The sequence below is a fragment of the Sparus aurata genome, chromosome 10 (genome assembly GCF_900880675.1).
Source record: "Sparus aurata chromosome 10, fSpaAur1.1, whole genome shotgun sequence".
NCBI lineage: Eukaryota > Metazoa > Chordata > Actinopteri > Spariformes > Sparidae > Sparus > Sparus aurata.
In genome coordinates, this window is record NC_044196.1 from 23915950 (window position 1) to 23934597 (window position 18648).

At 41.9% G+C, this 18648-nt stretch overlaps 1 protein-coding gene across 2 annotated transcripts in view; it reads left to right on the forward strand.

The window, feature by feature from the left end:
- Nucleotides 1-18648, forward strand: part of mta2 (metastasis associated 1 family, member 2) — a 50813-nt gene that overhangs the window by 17904 nt on the left and 14261 nt on the right. For both annotated transcript variants that reach the window (XR_003985534.1, XM_030430413.1), the window contains exon 3: nucleotides 5981-6074. Coding sequence is in view for 1 of the 2 variants with exons in the window: in XM_030430413.1 (XP_030286273.1) it covers nucleotides 5981-6074 (94 nt within the window). In the remaining variant the exon portion in view is untranslated. The remainder of the gene's footprint in view (nucleotides 1-5980; nucleotides 6075-18648) is intronic.

Genomic DNA, 18648 nt, shown 5'->3' on the forward strand with positions numbered 1-18648 from the left:
TGGATAGTAAGAGAGAGAGTGACCAGCTCTCCTGCTCCAGGCTGGAATGTGGAGGGAAGCACTCTGTGAGTGTGCTGCTGCTGCTCTCCCTTCTCATGATCAGTCAATCCAGGAGGAATGAAACCCTTTATCAATGCACAAAACCTAAGGGTGGTGACATATCATAGTCTTCATGATAAAACCTGTGTGTGTTTGTGTGTGTGTGTGTGTGTGTGTGTGTGTGTGTGTGTGTGTGAGTGAGAGAGAGAGAGAGAGATAATGTGTAGCCCTTTTCACACAGAGACGGCACAATATCACTGCAGTGGCGGTTCTCCGTCGTTGATATAAACATGTACCTGCTGACATGTTTATATCAGAATTTTTAGCATGACAAAATTATGCCTGCGTCCTTCGGTGGCACAGTAGGGAAATAACCGTACAAGACGCTAGATAGACAGAGTCTATCTGTCCATTTCTTTTAGGTCTATGCAAACAACTAGGCTACTAGATAAACTCCAGTGCAGTGGCAGCGGTAATGCACCAGAACGCTAGTCGCCAAACGCTATAGACTCCATAGTTTAAAACGGAAGAAGAAGAATTCAATCAACAGCAATGGCGGTGGCATGCAGCAACAGCAGCGCAAGCACCAAGGAGCAACACATAGCAAAACAAAGTCATGTGAAATAATCAGTAACTAAAAAATTAATTGTTAGATTTGGCGCAGGATCTCCACACTCAAAGGACAGCTTGAATGGAACGTGTGACGTCAGTAGCCCCATTCACACTGTCATTTGAATGCAGGGATCCTGCACCAATTCTCCGCATCCGCCTCTGTGTGAAAGTCTCGGAGGTAGCGTGGAGTAAAATATCGCAGAGGCGCAGTATTGGCTAACCGAACCGGTGTGAATGGATAAGCCGGCTGCGTGTATCGAGGGTGTGTCGGTCTGACAGTGTGATAACTACACAGGTCCTTCACTCAACTTACATAATCAAGTTACATGACCAGACAAAAGTAACGTAGTAACTGTCTTTGGCAACTTCTATGAAGAAAGACATACTGCAGCTGTACGCGGAGAAGCATCTGTCCTCCTGCCTGTCCTACCAACTCTCAGTCACATTTCTGCCCGAAAAATATCGTTTGTCACCGGCAAAAAACTTTAACTCACCAAGTGATTGTGTTGAAGAAAGTGACCGCGACGGTCAGCCCTCCCGACTTCAGTGAACTTTCCCCGAGGAAACAGCCTCCGTCCTTGCGAGTGACAGTCAGACAGCATCCCGTTTACTAATGGCGATTATTTAATTATGTAATTTAGAGCACAAAACGTAACTTTGGTGTTTGGTGTGATTCTAAGGTCATGGTTCGATTCGATTCTCGATTTTTACATTTATTATTTTTTTTAAAGCACAGGTTGCTATGCCATTTTTAGACTAGACTTTATTGCAATATAATATCTGACCTTTGTTCGCATTGTACCACATTACATTGTCAAATTTAAAACATTTATTAACAACATAATGTAACAATAACTTATATCTTCAGTCAGTTGGAAGCTTAAAGAAAATAACCTGCCATCTGCAGTTGCCATTGTTGTAAGAGTGGCATAGCCCCTTTCAGGAATAGGGCGGTGCGTGAGGTGTGTGTGCGTAAGGTGCGTAAGGTGTGAGTGGGCGAGCAAGGGTGAGGGAGCGTGCGTACATCCGGACAGTGAATGAATGGGAGAGGAAGGAGAAGCGAAAGGAGTAGCAGTAGTAGCGACAGCAATAAAGTGTACAATATCGGCTGCAGTTTTGCTGTCAATGAATGCGACGGCTCCTCAACATACAGCAAAGCTCCCTGGTATTATTTCCCGATCAGCTTAACACGTGAAAGGGGTTCACCCCGAAGGTAAACACAAGCCCTTTTTACATAGCCTCTCCGCATTATCTCCAGAGCGGTGGTTCACCAGTTCTCCACCGATGGCGATTCACACAGAGCGAAGCATCTCCGCCTTCACGTGTGTAAATCTCACAGAAAGCCAGCGCTGCGGCTCTTAAAGAGGCGTGACGGTACAGGTCATGTTGATGACGTCGGTGTTTCCCAGGTGTTCCCCCTGTTAGTCTAAACCCGCATACAGTTTATAATCATATGGATGCTGTTTTCCTGACGGTCGCTGTGATTTATTTTCATCACAAACACTCGGTGAGTTAAAGTTTTTTGCCGGTGACAGACGCTGTTTTCGGGCAGAAATGTGACAAAGAGTCGGTAGGACAGACGGGAGGACGGACGCTTCTCCACGTACAGCTGTGGTATTTTTTTCCTCATATAATTCGCAAAAGACAGTTACTACGTTACTTTTGTTTGGTCCTGTAATGTTGCTTTGTGGGACATTTCTCTGTATATAGTTGAGTGAAGGACATAGATAGATAGATAGATAGATAGATAGATAGATAGATAGATAGATAGATAGATACTTTATTTATCCCGAGGGAAATTCAGTTTCTCAGCTGCACGATAGACATCATCATTCAACAACAAGACAACAGATCATAAAATTAGTGCATAGAAAGGATAGTTAAGAATAAAGAAATTCAAGGTAATAAATAAATCATATAAACAATAAAAACAGTGACAATAAATAGCCCATGGTAATGAAAATGCAGGATTGCAGTGGAAAGTGCATACATGTGCAGGACATCATCATTCCCCTCGTTCCACAACTCCTCTCCCTCCCCTCCCCAGTGATGTGTTATAGAGCCTGATGGCTCTGGACCTGTGCAGTTATAAGACTGCACGACCGACACGCCCCCGCTCCGCACCTCTGGATTATCCGTTCACACTGGGACGGCTCACCAATAATGCGGCCCTGATACTACCTCCAGAGGCAGATCAGCGCCGGAGCGAAATTTCCCCCCTCTCCGCATCTGAAACTTTCACACAAAGGAGGGTGCGGAGAATTGGCGCAGGATCCCCGCATGCAAACGGCAGTGTGAATGAGGCTACAGACTTCGGCCCTGGACGAAATCATCTCCCCTGTGCTTCCCGACCACGGTCCGGGAGCCGAACAGGAATGATGTAACACCATGCTATCGTCTGACTAGCTGTAGCTAATAGCTACTGGCTTAGCTAGTAGCTAAGTTAGAGGAGGTTGACTGGCAGCAATATTAACATGTGTGTTTTTTTCCGCTTGGGAAGCCGACCGGACGTGACATGGGGGCCTGGCAGCATAGATGATTCCTTTTTTTAATTCTAAGATTGAGATTGTGACCTAATTTCTGTCGATTTCGATTTAAAATCGTGACACCCATAACACATTATAACATCATCCATAAGATTATAAGCAGTCAGTGGGTACAGTTTAGATTAACAGGGGGACACCTGGGGAAACACCATGGGGAAAAAACACAGATGTCATAATCATGACGTGTACCGCAATGCCTCTTTAGGAGCTGCAGTGCCGGCTTTCTGTGTGAATTACACAGCAATTCGTTTTTAAGGCGGAGCTGCTTGGCTCTGTGTGAACAAGGAGGAGCAGAGAATTGGCAAACTGCCACCACGGCAATAATGCGGCTTCTCTGTGTGAAAAGGGCTAGTGAAGTGAGATGTCTGCACAGATCCCAAAGGATACAAAAATAAAACAGCCACCCAGCCACAGTCTGTGTATCCTGATTCAAAAGGTCAAAGGTAGGGATGTCCCGATCTGATCTGCAGGATCGGGATCGGGGCGATATAGGCATTTTTTTCACCGATCTGCAATTTTGAACAAAGCACACTTTGTGGCAGAACGCAGACATGTGCATAATGGTACTCTGGCAAACCTGTGGATAAAATGTCTCCGACATGTAACATCTGCAATATGACCGCTGCGCGGAGGGGTAACAGAAGAGCTGCACTTGATACTACTCATTTGATAAGGCATATAAAAAATGAAAACACTCAAAGTTAAACAGCGAGTTCACTCAAGCAATACAGGCAAAGGCACCAAAGCAACAAAATCTCCTGGATACTCTCAAAAGGAAAGACAAATATCCTTGAGTCAGTGACATGGCCTAATATATTACAGAGAAGGTAATCAAATGAATCGCTCTGAATAACCAGCTCATCTCCGTGGTAGAGAATCAGGGCTCTCTTCATCACCTGTAGTTTCTGAATCCCCGGTATGCTCTACGATCTCGGCATTACATTACATTGACTCCACTTTAGAGTTACAACGTGCCCGTATCACTAGTTTCATGGGTCTCATACAGCAGAGCATGTAAAACAGGTATTCGAGGAGATGTTGAACGTGTGTGAAATAGACAAGCAACGCGTCCACGTCATTTTACGTGACAACGTAAGGAATATGAAAAAAGCAATGGATGATATGGAGGTACCAAGCGTGGGCTGCGTCTTGCGCACACTCTTAGACGAGGGACTGCTGTCACAGTGCAGCGTCACAGACTCACCTGCTAACACAAGGAAGGTGGTAGGCCAATGTTGCAATAGCATATGCAGAATAAGAAAGAGCCATATGAAAATATATACTTTGTTTTAACAAAATAAAAAATATTATGGAAGAGCTTGGATGCAGGTACTTTCTTTCTTAATGCAGTATTATCCAGGAACATATTAGTTAAGGCTAAGTATCGGATCAGGACTCGGTATCGGCAGATACTAAACAGGGATCGACAGTATAAATGGCCCGGTGGCCCGGATGTACTTTTAAAACTGTCAGGGCCACCAGAACGCTCCAAGCACTGGCTCGGTGGGGCCAGTGAAAAATAATGCCTGAAAAATAATCTGTGCGCAGCGAGCGCTGTGCCCTGGGACGTCAGCACACCACCTGCAAGCAACTGCAGTGTGCACAGCTCGCTTGCTCCTGAGGAACGCGTGCAGCTCGCTCACTGCTGCTGATTGAAGGTTGTCACTAGAACCGATAAGAACCTTTTTTTCGGTACCGTGAAACTTTGCCCTCAGCGCGCGTCGTGTCGAGTCCTGTTGAGACCGATGCGGACGTTACACGCGGGCCAGAGCACGCGCTGGGTCTCGGTGCGGCAGCGGCTACAGTCGAGCTCGCGGTCCGTTTATGTGAATGCGGCCGATCCTCGTGCCGCTCCAGCTGCTTGGTGTGCGCCACAGCGGTGGTGCGCGTTTAGACCATAATACATCCATGGTTTGAAGCAGAGAAAAAACAAACTTGTTTAAACACAAAATAGAGCTGAAAAATGAAACAATGAGTTAGATTTGCATCAGTCTGTGGAAGCAGCCTAAAAGTGAATGAATGAGAACAACAGTTCTATCATTGAACTACTGGAAGATAAAAGTAATGACTACATGACTTTCCGTTTGTGTTGAGGCATATTTACCATTTTAACTCTGTTTTTACTTTATTGTTAAAGCACAGTGGAGCTTAAAAACAAGTTTGATGTGAAACAGTTATTCATTTATTTATTAAATAAAGTAGCCTAATGAATTTTTTTTTTTTTTTAAATTGTGGTACCGAATAAGTATCGAGAATCATGGAAATTTACTAGTATTGGTATCATAGAAAGTTCCAGCCTTGATGGCTAGACCGCAGGAATTGGCTGGGATATATTCGATCTCGTTTTTATGGGGGTCGATACCTGACATTGTCCTGGGCCAGTGGTTATAACGGTGGGGCCAGTGATCTTCAGATTTCCCTTATTGTCTAACCGTGCTAAAAGTTAAAGGACTCGGATCCGGATCGGGGTGAAAAAAACCTGATCTGGACATCCCTAGTCAAAAATCACGTTAAGTGCTGAACACAGAGATTGTGACCATATTTCACATTCTTTCAGATACTGAATTGGTGACTCTAATATTTGTTGCCCTTGAGAAAATCTGTGCTTCTGAGTTCAACATCTGTGTGATTTTACCCTTATTTTCTTCTTGTCCTTATGAGCAGTGAATTAAACCATATCAACATGACTAAAGAGACAGAAATTTATTATAGCTACAAAAGAGGTGGTTAAACGAGTGCTTTACTTTAATGCTAACTTGTACCCACTGACTCTCCATTTGCAGACAGCCAATGGAAATGTGGAGGCGAAGGTGGTGTGTCTCTTTAGGAGGAGAGACATCTCAGGCAACCTCAACACCCTGGCTGACAGTAATGCAAGTAAGTAGCAACCAGGGAGTCTAACCCTCTCAATTCCCCTCTGTTGTATACAGTAATGAACCTATTCCTCATTGAGTTTTACATAAAACCCTCAAAGCACCTCCTCAGCATTTATATTGTAAATTGCATCTGCTTGCACAGTTAAAGTAACACCAGCACTTTTCACTTAAGCTTATTTGTAAAAGGAGTACTTGAAGAGACAGCTGTGTTTTTTCGGTCTTTATATAGATGTATATTATCATTATATATTAATATATGGGCATTATATTTTGTATGTGTTGAAATCAGGCTAGTTCAAATTGGATGGGTGGGGATAAGTGCGAGTGTGAGATCAGAGAGCCAAGGAGGTGGGAGGGTGGAGGTAGTGGGATGGTGCTAATGGCATTCAGACTACTGAAGCCTGATCACATTTACTCATTATCCCCTCCTTTCTCCTCCTGGGCCGCAGTGCTCCAGACAAAGACATCCCCACACACACACACCTCTCAATGCATCTCAAAATGGATGCATTAATGCAGCTTTTTCATAGTACCCACCACACACAGATGCTAAATATTTGTTCACTGGTCATTTGTGGACAGGTCTAAGATTTGATTAAACACAATAATGTTATATTTTAAAAATATAGTAAATATATATACTATTAAATGATGCAACACAAGACAAGTGAGACACATTATAGTAATCACACAATTCTATATTTTTTTTAAGGTTTTTATTCTTTTAGACTGAGTTGTCTTATCTTACAAATATGGCTTTGCCTATTAAGAGTTTATAGCTATTTGGTCCAAAATACTGTGGTATTAGCATTTATCAAGTAAAATATATCAAAATACAAGGATATACATCACATACTGTGATATAGCTAAAATATTGCGATATTATTTGAATGCCATATCATCCAGCCATACTTTTTCATTTGGATTCAAAAACTTTGGAACATGAGGTGTATAAAGTCTGTAGCTGTTTAGTGTGTCAGATACATATTTTTATCCTTTTTTTTAGGTTTTTATTCTTTTTACAAGACTAAGTCCACTTATCTTACAAACATGGCTTTGCCTATCAAGAGTTTGCTAATACATTAACAGAGTTTAACCAAAACAGTAAAAAATAAATGTCTTTATGTTTTAATGCAGCTTAACAGATCCATCAGATTATTCAGCTGCTAGCAGTAGGGGATGGGGTCATACATGGACATAAGATGGAAAATTTGAACAGTTTTGGTCATTTCTGTAGAGATTTCTATATTTGTTGTTAACAATGCTCAGTGGTTTGAAGTGGGCGGGGCTCTGTTGGAAAATTTTGATTCATATACTTCCTTCAGCCAATTACTTGAACAATATTCAGGGTTTCCCCCAGAAAACATGCTAAGTCTGTTGGTAGGTTTGAAGGGCGGCCCACCGGAGGTGAAGCATGTTTTTTTTTTGTGACAGCGGACTGCTGACGTCACTCTCCTGCGCCGCTTGGGATTGCGAATTCAAATTGAATTTTGGAAAAAATTTTGCGGGGGGTGGGCTTGTGAAAAAATTAGCAGTCTTGACGAAGAAAATGAAAATGCGTTTGGATGATTTATTACTCATTTTATTTATGAGTCACATAATGCAGCGATGACCTTAAAATGAAAAAGCATTTTTGCAAATGCATTTTAATTTTCAAATTTGACATTTCAAATTGAGTTTTGGTAACTATTTGCTAGGGCATCTTTTAAAAATTAAATCTTAAATGTAATTTTCTTTATCATTTTGATTAAGTTACAAAATGAGCAGTCTTGAAGAAGAAAATGAAAATGCAATTTGGATGATTTATTACTCATTTTATTTATGATTCACATAATGCAGCGATGACCTTAAAATGAAAAAGCATTTCCGGTCCGTGTATGGTCCGTGTATCTTTTGGTCGTTCGATTTTCCTTTCAACGGGTATTAAAAAAACAAAAAAATAGTGGTTATTTGATTTTCGTTTTAGAATATAAAAATTAAAATTGAAATACAAGGCGTTTTTCTTTTTCATGGTCAAAAAAGGATGAGCGAAATTATAAAAATGATTCGATTTTCATTTTCTATTTCATATAACAAAAAATAACATTACTAGAAAACAGAAACGGGAAAAAGGCCTGTTTATTCATATTCTGAGACCGGATGTTGTCATTTACAGGACGGTGCTGTGTAGAAGAAACAGTAGGCTAGTAGGCTACTGCCGGGTAATCTACCGTGGCAGTATGGAACTGCGGTCAAGCCGTCACCCCGATCTCAGTGGTCAAATCAGCCGCACTTAAATTTTGAGTGTACAAGTATTCTTATGGTAAATGCGGAGAAACAGCGTATTTACTTTCGGTTTTCAAAATAAAGGTATTAAGAACAGTAAGCTATAATTCGAACCTACATTTAAAATAAGATGTTACATTAAAGTGTTTCATGAGCCCATGATGGAAAAAAAAAACAGTTAATATCAAGTATCTTTACTGCACTAGTGTAGAGACATGCCAAAATAAAAGTCCCATATTTATGCCTCCAGTTTGCATATTTGACCATATTTGAGGTGCTGTAAAAACACATTGCTCAATATTTCTTGGCTACTGATGGTATATTTGACATCTACACATCTAAGACTACCACTATACTTGATATCCAGCATTTTTACTGCACCAATGTGGAGAAATTCAACAATAAAATTCCCCATTTGTACCTCCAAGTGGCATATTTTCATATATTTGACGTACTGTAAAAACGCTATGCTCAAAAATTCCTGGCTATGGGTGATATATCTGACTAATAGACAAGTGTTCTTACAGTAGCTCAAATATGGTCAAATATGCAATCTCCAGGCATAAAAGGCGCCTATAAATAAAATGCATTATTATTTATTATTATAAATATGGGACTTTTATTTTTGAATTTCTCCTTGATATCAAGTATAGTTGTAGTCTTATGTGTAGATGTCAAATATCAAGGAAATATTGAGCAAAGTGTTTTTACAGTAGCTCAAATATATGAAAATATGGAATCTGCAGGTATAAATATGGGACTTTTATTGTTGAATTTAACCATATTGGTGCAGTAAAAATGCTGGATATCAAGTATGCGTGTAGTCTTATATGTGTAAAAGTCAAGTATACCATCCATAGCCAGGAATTATTGAGCAAAGTGTTTTTACAGCGCCTCAAATATGGTCAAATATGCAAACTGGAGGCATAAATATGGGACTTTTATTTTGGCATTTTTCACACTGGTGCAGTAAATATACCTGATATTAAGTGTTTTTTATTCATCATGGGGTCATGAAACACCTTAATGTAACATATTTTATTAAATGTAGGTTCGATTCATAGCTTACTGTTCTTAATAGCTTTATTTTGAAAACCGAAAGTCCGCATTTACCATAATGCTGAGAATACTTGTACACTCAAAATTTAAGTGCGGCTGATTTGACCACGGAGATCGGGGTGACGGCTGGCTTGACCGCAGTTCCATGTCCATGTGTCACGGTAGATTGCCCCGCCGTAGCCTACTAGTCTACTGTTTCTTCTACACAGCACCGTCCTGTAAATGACAACATCCGGTCTCAGAATATGAATAAACAGACCTTTTTTCCGTTTCTGTTTTCTAGTGATTTTATTTTTTGTTATATGAAATAGAAAATGAAAATCGAATCATTTTTATAATTTTGCTCATCCCTTTTTGACCATGAAAAAGAAAAACGCCTTGTATTTTAATTTTTATATTCTAAAACGAAAATCAAATCCGTTTCTGAAAGGAAAATTGAATGACCAAAAGATACACGGACCGTGTATCGTTTGGTCATTCGATTTTCCTTTCACAAACGGGTATTAAAAAACAAAAAGACTAGTGGTTATTTGATTTTCGTTTTAAAATACAAAAATTAAAATAGAAATACAAGGCGTTTTTCTTTTTCATGGTCAAAAGGGAATGAGCAAAATTTAAAAAATGATTCGATTTTCCAGGGTATCCGCGGAGTCTTAAAAAGTCTTAAATACGTTGATATTTTGCATATAGGTCTTAAATTACATTTAGTCGGGTCTTAAATATGTACGTTCATTAACCGCTTCCGTCATCGCCTTTTTTTTTCTTTTTTTTTTGTTTGGAGGAAATGTGTTGGTGAGATTCACAGTCTGCTCGACCCGAACTCTGCACTGCCTCTGCCACCTAACAGTCAAGCAACATTCAAACCATCTTTGGCCCAACTCCGACATTGAAAGCGGAGGTGCTTTCGATTTTGAACACCGTGTGTGTGTCAGTGTAAGTGTGTGTGCGCACACACCGGGGTTATTATAGTTAACTCAAATTAAATTCCTTGATAAAAACTATACTTAAACTACTTAGATCACTTGTTAAACTAATTGAAACTAAACTAAAATGAAAAAACAAACTGAAAAACTAGATTAAAATAAAAACTAATGAAAATGTTAAAACTATAATAACCCTGACACACACTCATTCACTCCATTCTCCATTGTTTGAGCTGCTCTGTGAATGGCAATAAATGTGGTTATTTGTTTAAAGCAATTCTGGGACCGCATTTTTCCTTACTTTTTCGTACTTCGTGTAGGTCTTAAATTTAGTTCAAAATGGTCTTAAAAAGGTCTTAAAAAGTCTTAAATTTGACTTGTTCAAACCTGCAGAGACCCTGTTTTCATTTTCTATTTCATATAACAAAAAATAAAATCACTAGAAAACAGAAACGGAAAAAAGGCCTGTGTTTTCATATTCTGAGACCGGATGTTGTCATTTACAGGACGGTGCTGTGAACTGCAGTCAAGCCGGCCGTCACGCTCCGTGGTCAAATCAGCCGCACTTAAATTTCGAGTGTACAAGTATTCTCAGCAGTATGGTAAATGCGGAGAAACAGCGTATTTACTTTCGGTTTTCAAAATAAAGGTATTATGAACAGTAAGCTATTATCCAAACCTACATTTGAAATACAATATATTACATTAAAGTGTTTCATGCGCCCATGATGAATAAAACACACTTACTATCAAGTATCTTTACTGCACCAGTGTGGAGAAATGCCAAAATAAAAGTCCCATATTTATGCCTCCAGATTGTATATTTTACCATATTTGAGGTGCTGTAAAAACACATTGCTAAATATTTCCTGGCTACTGATGGTATATTTGACTTTTACACATTTAAGACTACAACTATACTTGATATCAAGCATTTTTATTGCACCAATGTGGAGAAATTCAACAATAAAAGTTCCATATTTGATTCTCCATGTGGCATATTTTCATATATTTGAGCTACTGTAAAAACACGTTGCTCAATATTCCCTGGCTACTGATGGTATATTTGACTTTTACACATCTAAGACTACAACTATACTTGATATCAAGCATTTTTACTGCACCAATGTGGAGAAATTCAACAATGAAAGTCCCATATTTCTACCTGGAGATTGCATATTTGACCATATTTCTTCTCTTCTCTCCGGCATTAATCAAAAATCTTTACTTTACCAATTTTGAATCATTACCTCTGTTATTTCAACCATTTCATGCGAGCGATTTTATCATCCTTTGTAATTGTAAATTGTATTTTTGCTTTGTCGGTCAAAGCACTTTGTAAACCTTGCTTTTAAAAAGTGCTATGGAAATAAAGTTTATTATTATTATATTTGAGCTACTGTAAGAACACTTGTGTAGAAGTCAGATATATCACCCATAGCCAGGAATTGTTGAGCAAAGTGTTTTTACACTAGCTGAAATATATGAAAATATGCCACTTGGAGGTACAAATGTGGAATTTTATTGTTGAATTTCTCCACATTGGTGCAGTAAAAATGCTTGATATCAAGTACATCATGTGGTATCAGATCGGAGCATAGACTGATGTACTCACTGATAGCAATACCTGCATTTTTGGCATTTTCTGCACAATCGGCAACATTTACGATACTGGAATTGAAATCGGAACAACTCTACAAGCAAGAGCGTGTGTTCCGGAGTGTAGCTGCTTCCTATTCTTTTCTGCTTGCCTGTCTACTTCTCTCCACTCTTTTGTTGATATTGTGGATACATCCAAATACAAGTATTATTCTATCAACACAAACAGTCATCAATACGGGACAGTCTTCCCCTTGCGCACTCTACTCATGTGGGACCCTGCACCTAAACCAAATACCAAGTATTTCCAGTGGGTGGGAGCACATCTGACTTGCTCAGTGTCTTCTTGTGTGCCTCATGTGTGAAACGGCAATTCTGGACAAATTCTCCAGACATTGTCCAGAGTTCATATTTGGAAGTAGACACAAAGCGATGTCTATGACGTGTCTAACAGAGCCTGCTCTGGTCCTTTCAGTCTGGTGTGATTTGGCCCGTTGTGACCCTGTAACAGTGATGAAGTGAGCCCAGCGGCATCTCTCTGCTGCTGCTTGTTTGGACTAAACCTCACTTTATCTGCTCACTTTTTTTCATCATGGCTCCCCTCCTCTTCCTCATCCTTCTACTCACACATCAATTCTTTGTGCAGAACAAAAGGCCCTTGATCTGTCCCCGAGGGCCACAGCACACAACGGGTTAATTCTGACTTGCCTTGCGTCTTTGTCAATGTGAAGAGTGTGTGTGTGAATGTGTGTGTGTGTGTGTGTGTGTGAGGAGCGTCTTACTGTAATGCTGTGTGTGTTTTAAGCGCTCCCTCTGTATATGTGGTTTCCTGTGTGTGTGTGTGTGTGTGTGTGTGTGTAGTTGGGGATACATGTTGCAGGGGGGATGGGCACCTCAGGTTTAGTACACAGGGTTTCCTACTTTGTCTGGCAGGGCCTAGCCGGACAGGGGGAGGAGGGGGGAGGGGGTTGAGAGGTTAACAGAAAAGGGGTGTGGCTTAAGGTACTGTCCCTCTCACACACTATCTCTGAGTCTCTCGCGCTCCCTCTCTCCCTTGCCCTCACTGACAGGGTTTCCTGTGGCTGAGTGCAGGGGCGGAGTCCACAGAGATGTACCGATATAGTCCCTCCCCTCCAGCTTGCAACAAATTACTCACCCGCCTGAAATTAGGAAAGTGCAATCTAGTGGCCGTACTCTCTCTCTCACACACACGCATACTCACATTGTTTTACACTAAGTCCATTAATATCTGACTGTGGGCCTGTGCATCGTAGTGGATGGCAAAGATCAAGTACACTCTTTAAATTAACACATTTCTTGCCTAAGTCTGATTAATTGAAGTAAACGCACCACTGAGCACTTGGAACCACTTTTCCCTTACCTGATAAATTGATGACCTTTGATCTCTTATGAAGTGCTTTACAGGGGATTTACAAAATATTAACTGCTTGCAATAGGAAGTGAAAGAAATAAAAGCAAAGTAAGAATTTAACTGCAGACGGTAAAAGGTTATTACATAAAAGTGTGTCTACATAGTGGCCTGAGGCTGAAGGCCATGTTCAGACAGACAAAACTGGCTGCCTTCTTATTTGTGTCAGTGAGACTACTGCTTAAGGACAGCAGGCATCCTGATGCAGACTTTAACCTTAAAAATGTTAAGTTTGACTCCTCTCCTGATGCAGTCCAATACAACATGTGTTGGTCAATCAAATAAGTGCAAGTGTGCATTCCTGATAAATTGTGCCATAACATACAATATCTGCCAATAGGGGAAGGTAATACACCTCACTTATTGTATTGTATAAGGGTTTCAAAGTATACCGTGGTACCAGAATTAGGGGTATTATACTGTGTACATTTGCTTATCAATGGAATTAAATTCTGGTGTTTTAAAAAAAATACATTTCAAGTTTAAGATGAGATAAGATAAGATGTACCTTTTTATCACACGTTTCACATAGGGGTGGTTAATCAGCCCAATTTCCCGATTCAATTCGATTCCGATTATTGAAGTCTCGATTCGATTACAACTCGATTTTCGATTATTAATGATTATCGATTCGATTTTCAATCATTAATGATTATTGATCTTCCATTTAACATCAGTCAGCTGCTGAATTATTTTACTTCTCTTTTGAGTAACACCTCACAGCACCTTCAATATTGTATAGTGTAACTGTAATATCCAAATTATTATTATTTTTACTTTGTTTTAAATGTAGTCTCACTCTGTCTCACTGTTAAAAGAAAAGTTGCCAAGCTCAGCAGCCGGACTCATGTTAGAAGCATTGTCGGTGACGAGAACCAGGGCGTGTTTCTCTATTCCCCACTCGTCTGCCATTGCTTTGAGAAACTCACACATATTTGCGCTTGTGTGGCTATCATCCATAGCTCTCGTCTGAAGTACGTAGGACATTAGCTTCCATAAACTGCTGACATAATGAGCTGTAATGGTCACATATGAGACTGTAGCTCTGGATGTCCAGGCATTGCAGGCTATTGCTACCCTGTGAGCAGAATTGAGGGACTCTTGCACAGAAAGCTTTGTCTCCTCGTAAAGATTTGGAATCAATATACACTACTCACAATAAGTTAGGGATATTGTGAGAGACTCAGTGGATTTCATACATGCGGTGTTTGTTTCACTTCAGAGAGTTTTGGGATAGGGAGGCAATTGTATTGGGGTGATAGACACACCTCATTTTGTGTTTTCCACGTAATGGTCTCACTGTGTACAGTGTGCCTTACATATTGGGGCCAATACCAAAAAACTAAAAGACAACACTTTTCAATGTGGCATCAATTTCAACATTCTGTGGGTATAAAAAGCTGGTATTGTCAGTAAGTCATTCCAAGTTCATCATTCAAACAGCCATGAACACATGACGTCACTTAACGGACGAGCAGCGCCACCTGGCCATAGCGCGCCTTCGGGTCGGTGGCAGGCAGTCAGATGTTGCTCGTGAACTTGGTGTGTCTCAAAGTGTCATCAGCAGACTTGCATCAAGACACAGAACTACTGGCAGACTTCGTGACAGACCCAGGAGTGGAGCCCCACGAGTGACAGACCGCAACGATGACCAGTACCTAAGGACCTATGCACTCAGACATCGCTATGCAACTGCCACACAGCTGCAGGCCCAGTTACGAGATGTGAGGGGTACTAGGGTTTCCAGACAAACCATTCGAAACCGACTCCACCGCTTTGGCTTGAATGCCAGACGTCCGTTGCAGGTGACTCCACTGACACCAAGACACCGCCGTGAACGTTTGCTGTGGGCACAAGACCATGTGACCTGGACAATGCAGTAGTGGTCTACCGTCCTGTTCACTGATGAGTGTCGGGTCACCTTGCACAGAAATGATGGTCGTCAGCGTTGCTGGAGAAGGCGAGGTGAGCGATACGCCGAGGTCAACATGGTCCCCAGGGTTCCCTTTGGTGGAGGAGGTGCAACAGTCTGGGCAGGCATCACCAGTCAGCGCAAAACAGATTTGGTTATTGTAGATGGCTCAGTCACTGCACGTTCTTACCTTAAGAGACAACATAGAACCCATCATCATCCCCCAATTCCGCCAGCACACCCCCAACTTTCTGTTCATGGATGATAATGCTCCACCACATCGTGCCAGAATTGTCACAGCTCAGCTTCAGGAAGTCGGAGTGCCTCATATGGTATGGCCAGCAATGTCCCCTGACCTGAACCCCATAGAGCACGTCTGGGACCAGCTGAAGCAGAGACTGGATGATCGTACCCCACCCCCACGTGACCTGGCAGAACTGCATGTAGCACTTGTGGAGGAGTGGAACGCATTGCCTCAGAACAACATTCAGATTCAGATTCAGAATACTTTATTGATCCCCGGGGGGAAATTGTTTTTGTTCCAATGCTCCATGTAAAGAAGAAATAGAAATACAGCATGAATGGAAACAAGCAATAAGATGAAGATGTAAATAACATAAAATATTGAAGTAGACATTAAATAAAATAAAATATCAAAGTAGACAATAAAATACAAATAAATAATAAAATAGTAGCCTATGGTATACAAACTGAAATATATACAATATACAATGAAGTGGTTGTAACATTATAAGTTAAATGAGAATGAATAGTTATCTTGTTTGTTTTGTTTTATAAATAGCCAAATGAGTCTGATCATCAGAGGGAGGAGTTGTACAGTTTGATGGCCACAGGTAAGAATGACTTCCTGTGGCGCTCAGTGGTGCATTTAGGAGCAATCAGTCTCTGGCTGAAGGTGCTCCTCTGTTCGACCAGAGCGTTGTGGAGAGGGTGAGAGACATGCTGAAGTATCGCCCGCACCTTCGACAGCATCCTCCTGTCTGATACTGCTGCCAAAGAGTCCAGCTCCACCCCCACAACGTCACTGGCCTTTCTGATCAGTTTATTGAGTCTGTTAGCATCGGCTACTCTCAGTCTGCTGCCCCAGCACACCACAGCAAACAGAATAGCACTGGCCACCACAGACTCATAAAACATCCTCAGCATCGTCCGGCAGATGTTAAAAGAGCGGAGCCTCCTCAGAAAATAGAGGCGGCTCTGTCCCTTCTTGTAGAGGACTTCAGTGTTCTTAATCCAGTCCAGTTTATTGTCAATAAACACCCCCAGATATTTGTAGTGTTCAACAATGTCCACGTTATTCCCCAGGATGGAAACTGGGGTCACTGGTGTCCTGGTTCTCCTCAGATCCACCACCAGCTCTTTGGTTTTTGTTGTGTTAAGCTGCAGGTGGTTCAGCTCACACCATGAGACAAAGTTGTCCATCACAGCCCTGTACTCAGCCTCCTCACCCTTGCTGATACAACCAACTACAGCAGAGTCATCAGAAAACTTCTGAAGATGGCAAGACTCTGTCTGGTAGCTGAAGTCCGTGCTGTAAAGGGTGAAGAGGAAAGGAGAGAGGACAGTCCCTTGTGGGGCTCCGGTGTTGCTGACCACTGTATCAGACACACAGTGCCTCAGGCGCACGTACTGAGGTCGGCCAGTGAGGTAGTCCACAGTCCAGGACACAAGGGGAGGATCCACCAGCATCGCTGTCAGCTTGTCACCCAGCAGAGCAGGCCTGATGGTATTGAAAGCACTGGAGAAGTCAAAGAATGTGACCCTCACAGTGCTCCCCGGCTTGTCCAGGTGAGCGTAGACACGGTTCAGCAAGTAAATGATGGCATCCTCAACTCCAATCCGGGGCTGGTAGGCGAACTGGAGGGGATCCAGGTGCGGCCTTACCATAGGCCTGAGCTGATCCAGGACGAGTCTCTCCAGGGTCTTCATGATATGAGACGTCAGTGCCACCGGTCGGTAGTCCGAGAGACCGCTGGCCTGCGGCGTCTTTGGCACAGGAACGAGGCAGGACGTCTTCCATATCACAGGGACCCTCTGGAGGCTAAGGCTCATGTCGAAGACACGGTGAAGCACTCCACAGAGCTGTTCGGCGCAGGCTCTGAGAACCCGTGGGCTGACACCGTCAGGGCCTGCAGCCTTACTGGCAGGGAGTTTGCTCAGCTGTCTCCTTACATGAAGCGGTGTAAGCAGTGCAGGTTGAGGAAGGGGAGATTTGGAGTCCATAGTGAGAGGAGGGCAGGTAACAAGGGAGCCAGGAGAGGTGTGAGGAGTGGGGGATGGGTGTGAGAGGCTCATAGAGTTGGATGAGGTGCTATCAGGAGGTGGAGGGGAGGTCAGAAGCGGTGGTGACTGGAGACAGTCAGCAGGAGAGACAGCAGGGGCCGGTGCTGCAGTGTCAAACCTGTTGAAGAACAGATTTAACTCATTGGCTCTAGCCACACTGCCATCAGCTCCACTGCTAGTTGGTCTAAATCCTGTGATGGTCCTCATACCACTCCAGACCTCCCTCATGTTGTTCTGCTGGAGTTTCCTCTCCAGCTTCCTCCTGTAGCCGTCCTTAGCCTCCTTGATCTTTGTATTCAGCTCCCTCTGAATTGCCCTCAGCTCCTCCCTGTTGCCACCTCTGAAGGCCCTCTTCTTCCGGTTGAGAATGGCTTTGATGTCTTTAGTTACCCAAGGCTTGTTGTTTGGGTAACAACATACAGTCCTTGCTGGGACAATGCCGTCCACACAGAAATTTATGTAGTCTGTGATGCACTCAGTAAGCCCATCAATGTCCTCTCCATGCGGCTCACAGAGTGCATCCCAGTCAGTCACCTCAAAACAGCCCTGCAGAGCCTCATAGCAGTCCTCTGACCATGTCCTCACTGTCTTTGTGGTCACAGGCAGCCTCTTCACTACAGGCACATAGCAGGGGGTGAGACGCACCAAGTTGGAGCATGAGACGTCGCTGTCAAGCTGTCATTGCGGCAAATGGTGGAAACACCCGCTACTGACATTGTCAATTTTTGTTATTTGGGGCTATCCTTGTTATTGTCTAAATTTTGGGGGTAATAAATATTAAACCAATGAAAATGGTGTTTCTTCTCATTCATTATTAGTAATAATTAGTAAAGTAACCAAATAGGAAAAGCACTCATGTAAATAACAATATCCCTAACTTATTGTGAGTAGTGTAAGTGTGAAAAAGCTCCGGGATGGAATAACATATCTTGGCTCCAGTCTGTGGACCATCTAGCGGTAGCCAGTAAGAGGAGTACTCCAGTTTGTATTACAAAAAAAACAAAAAAACTATATATATATATATATATATATATATATATATATATATATATATATATATATATATCTATAGTATATATCTGTA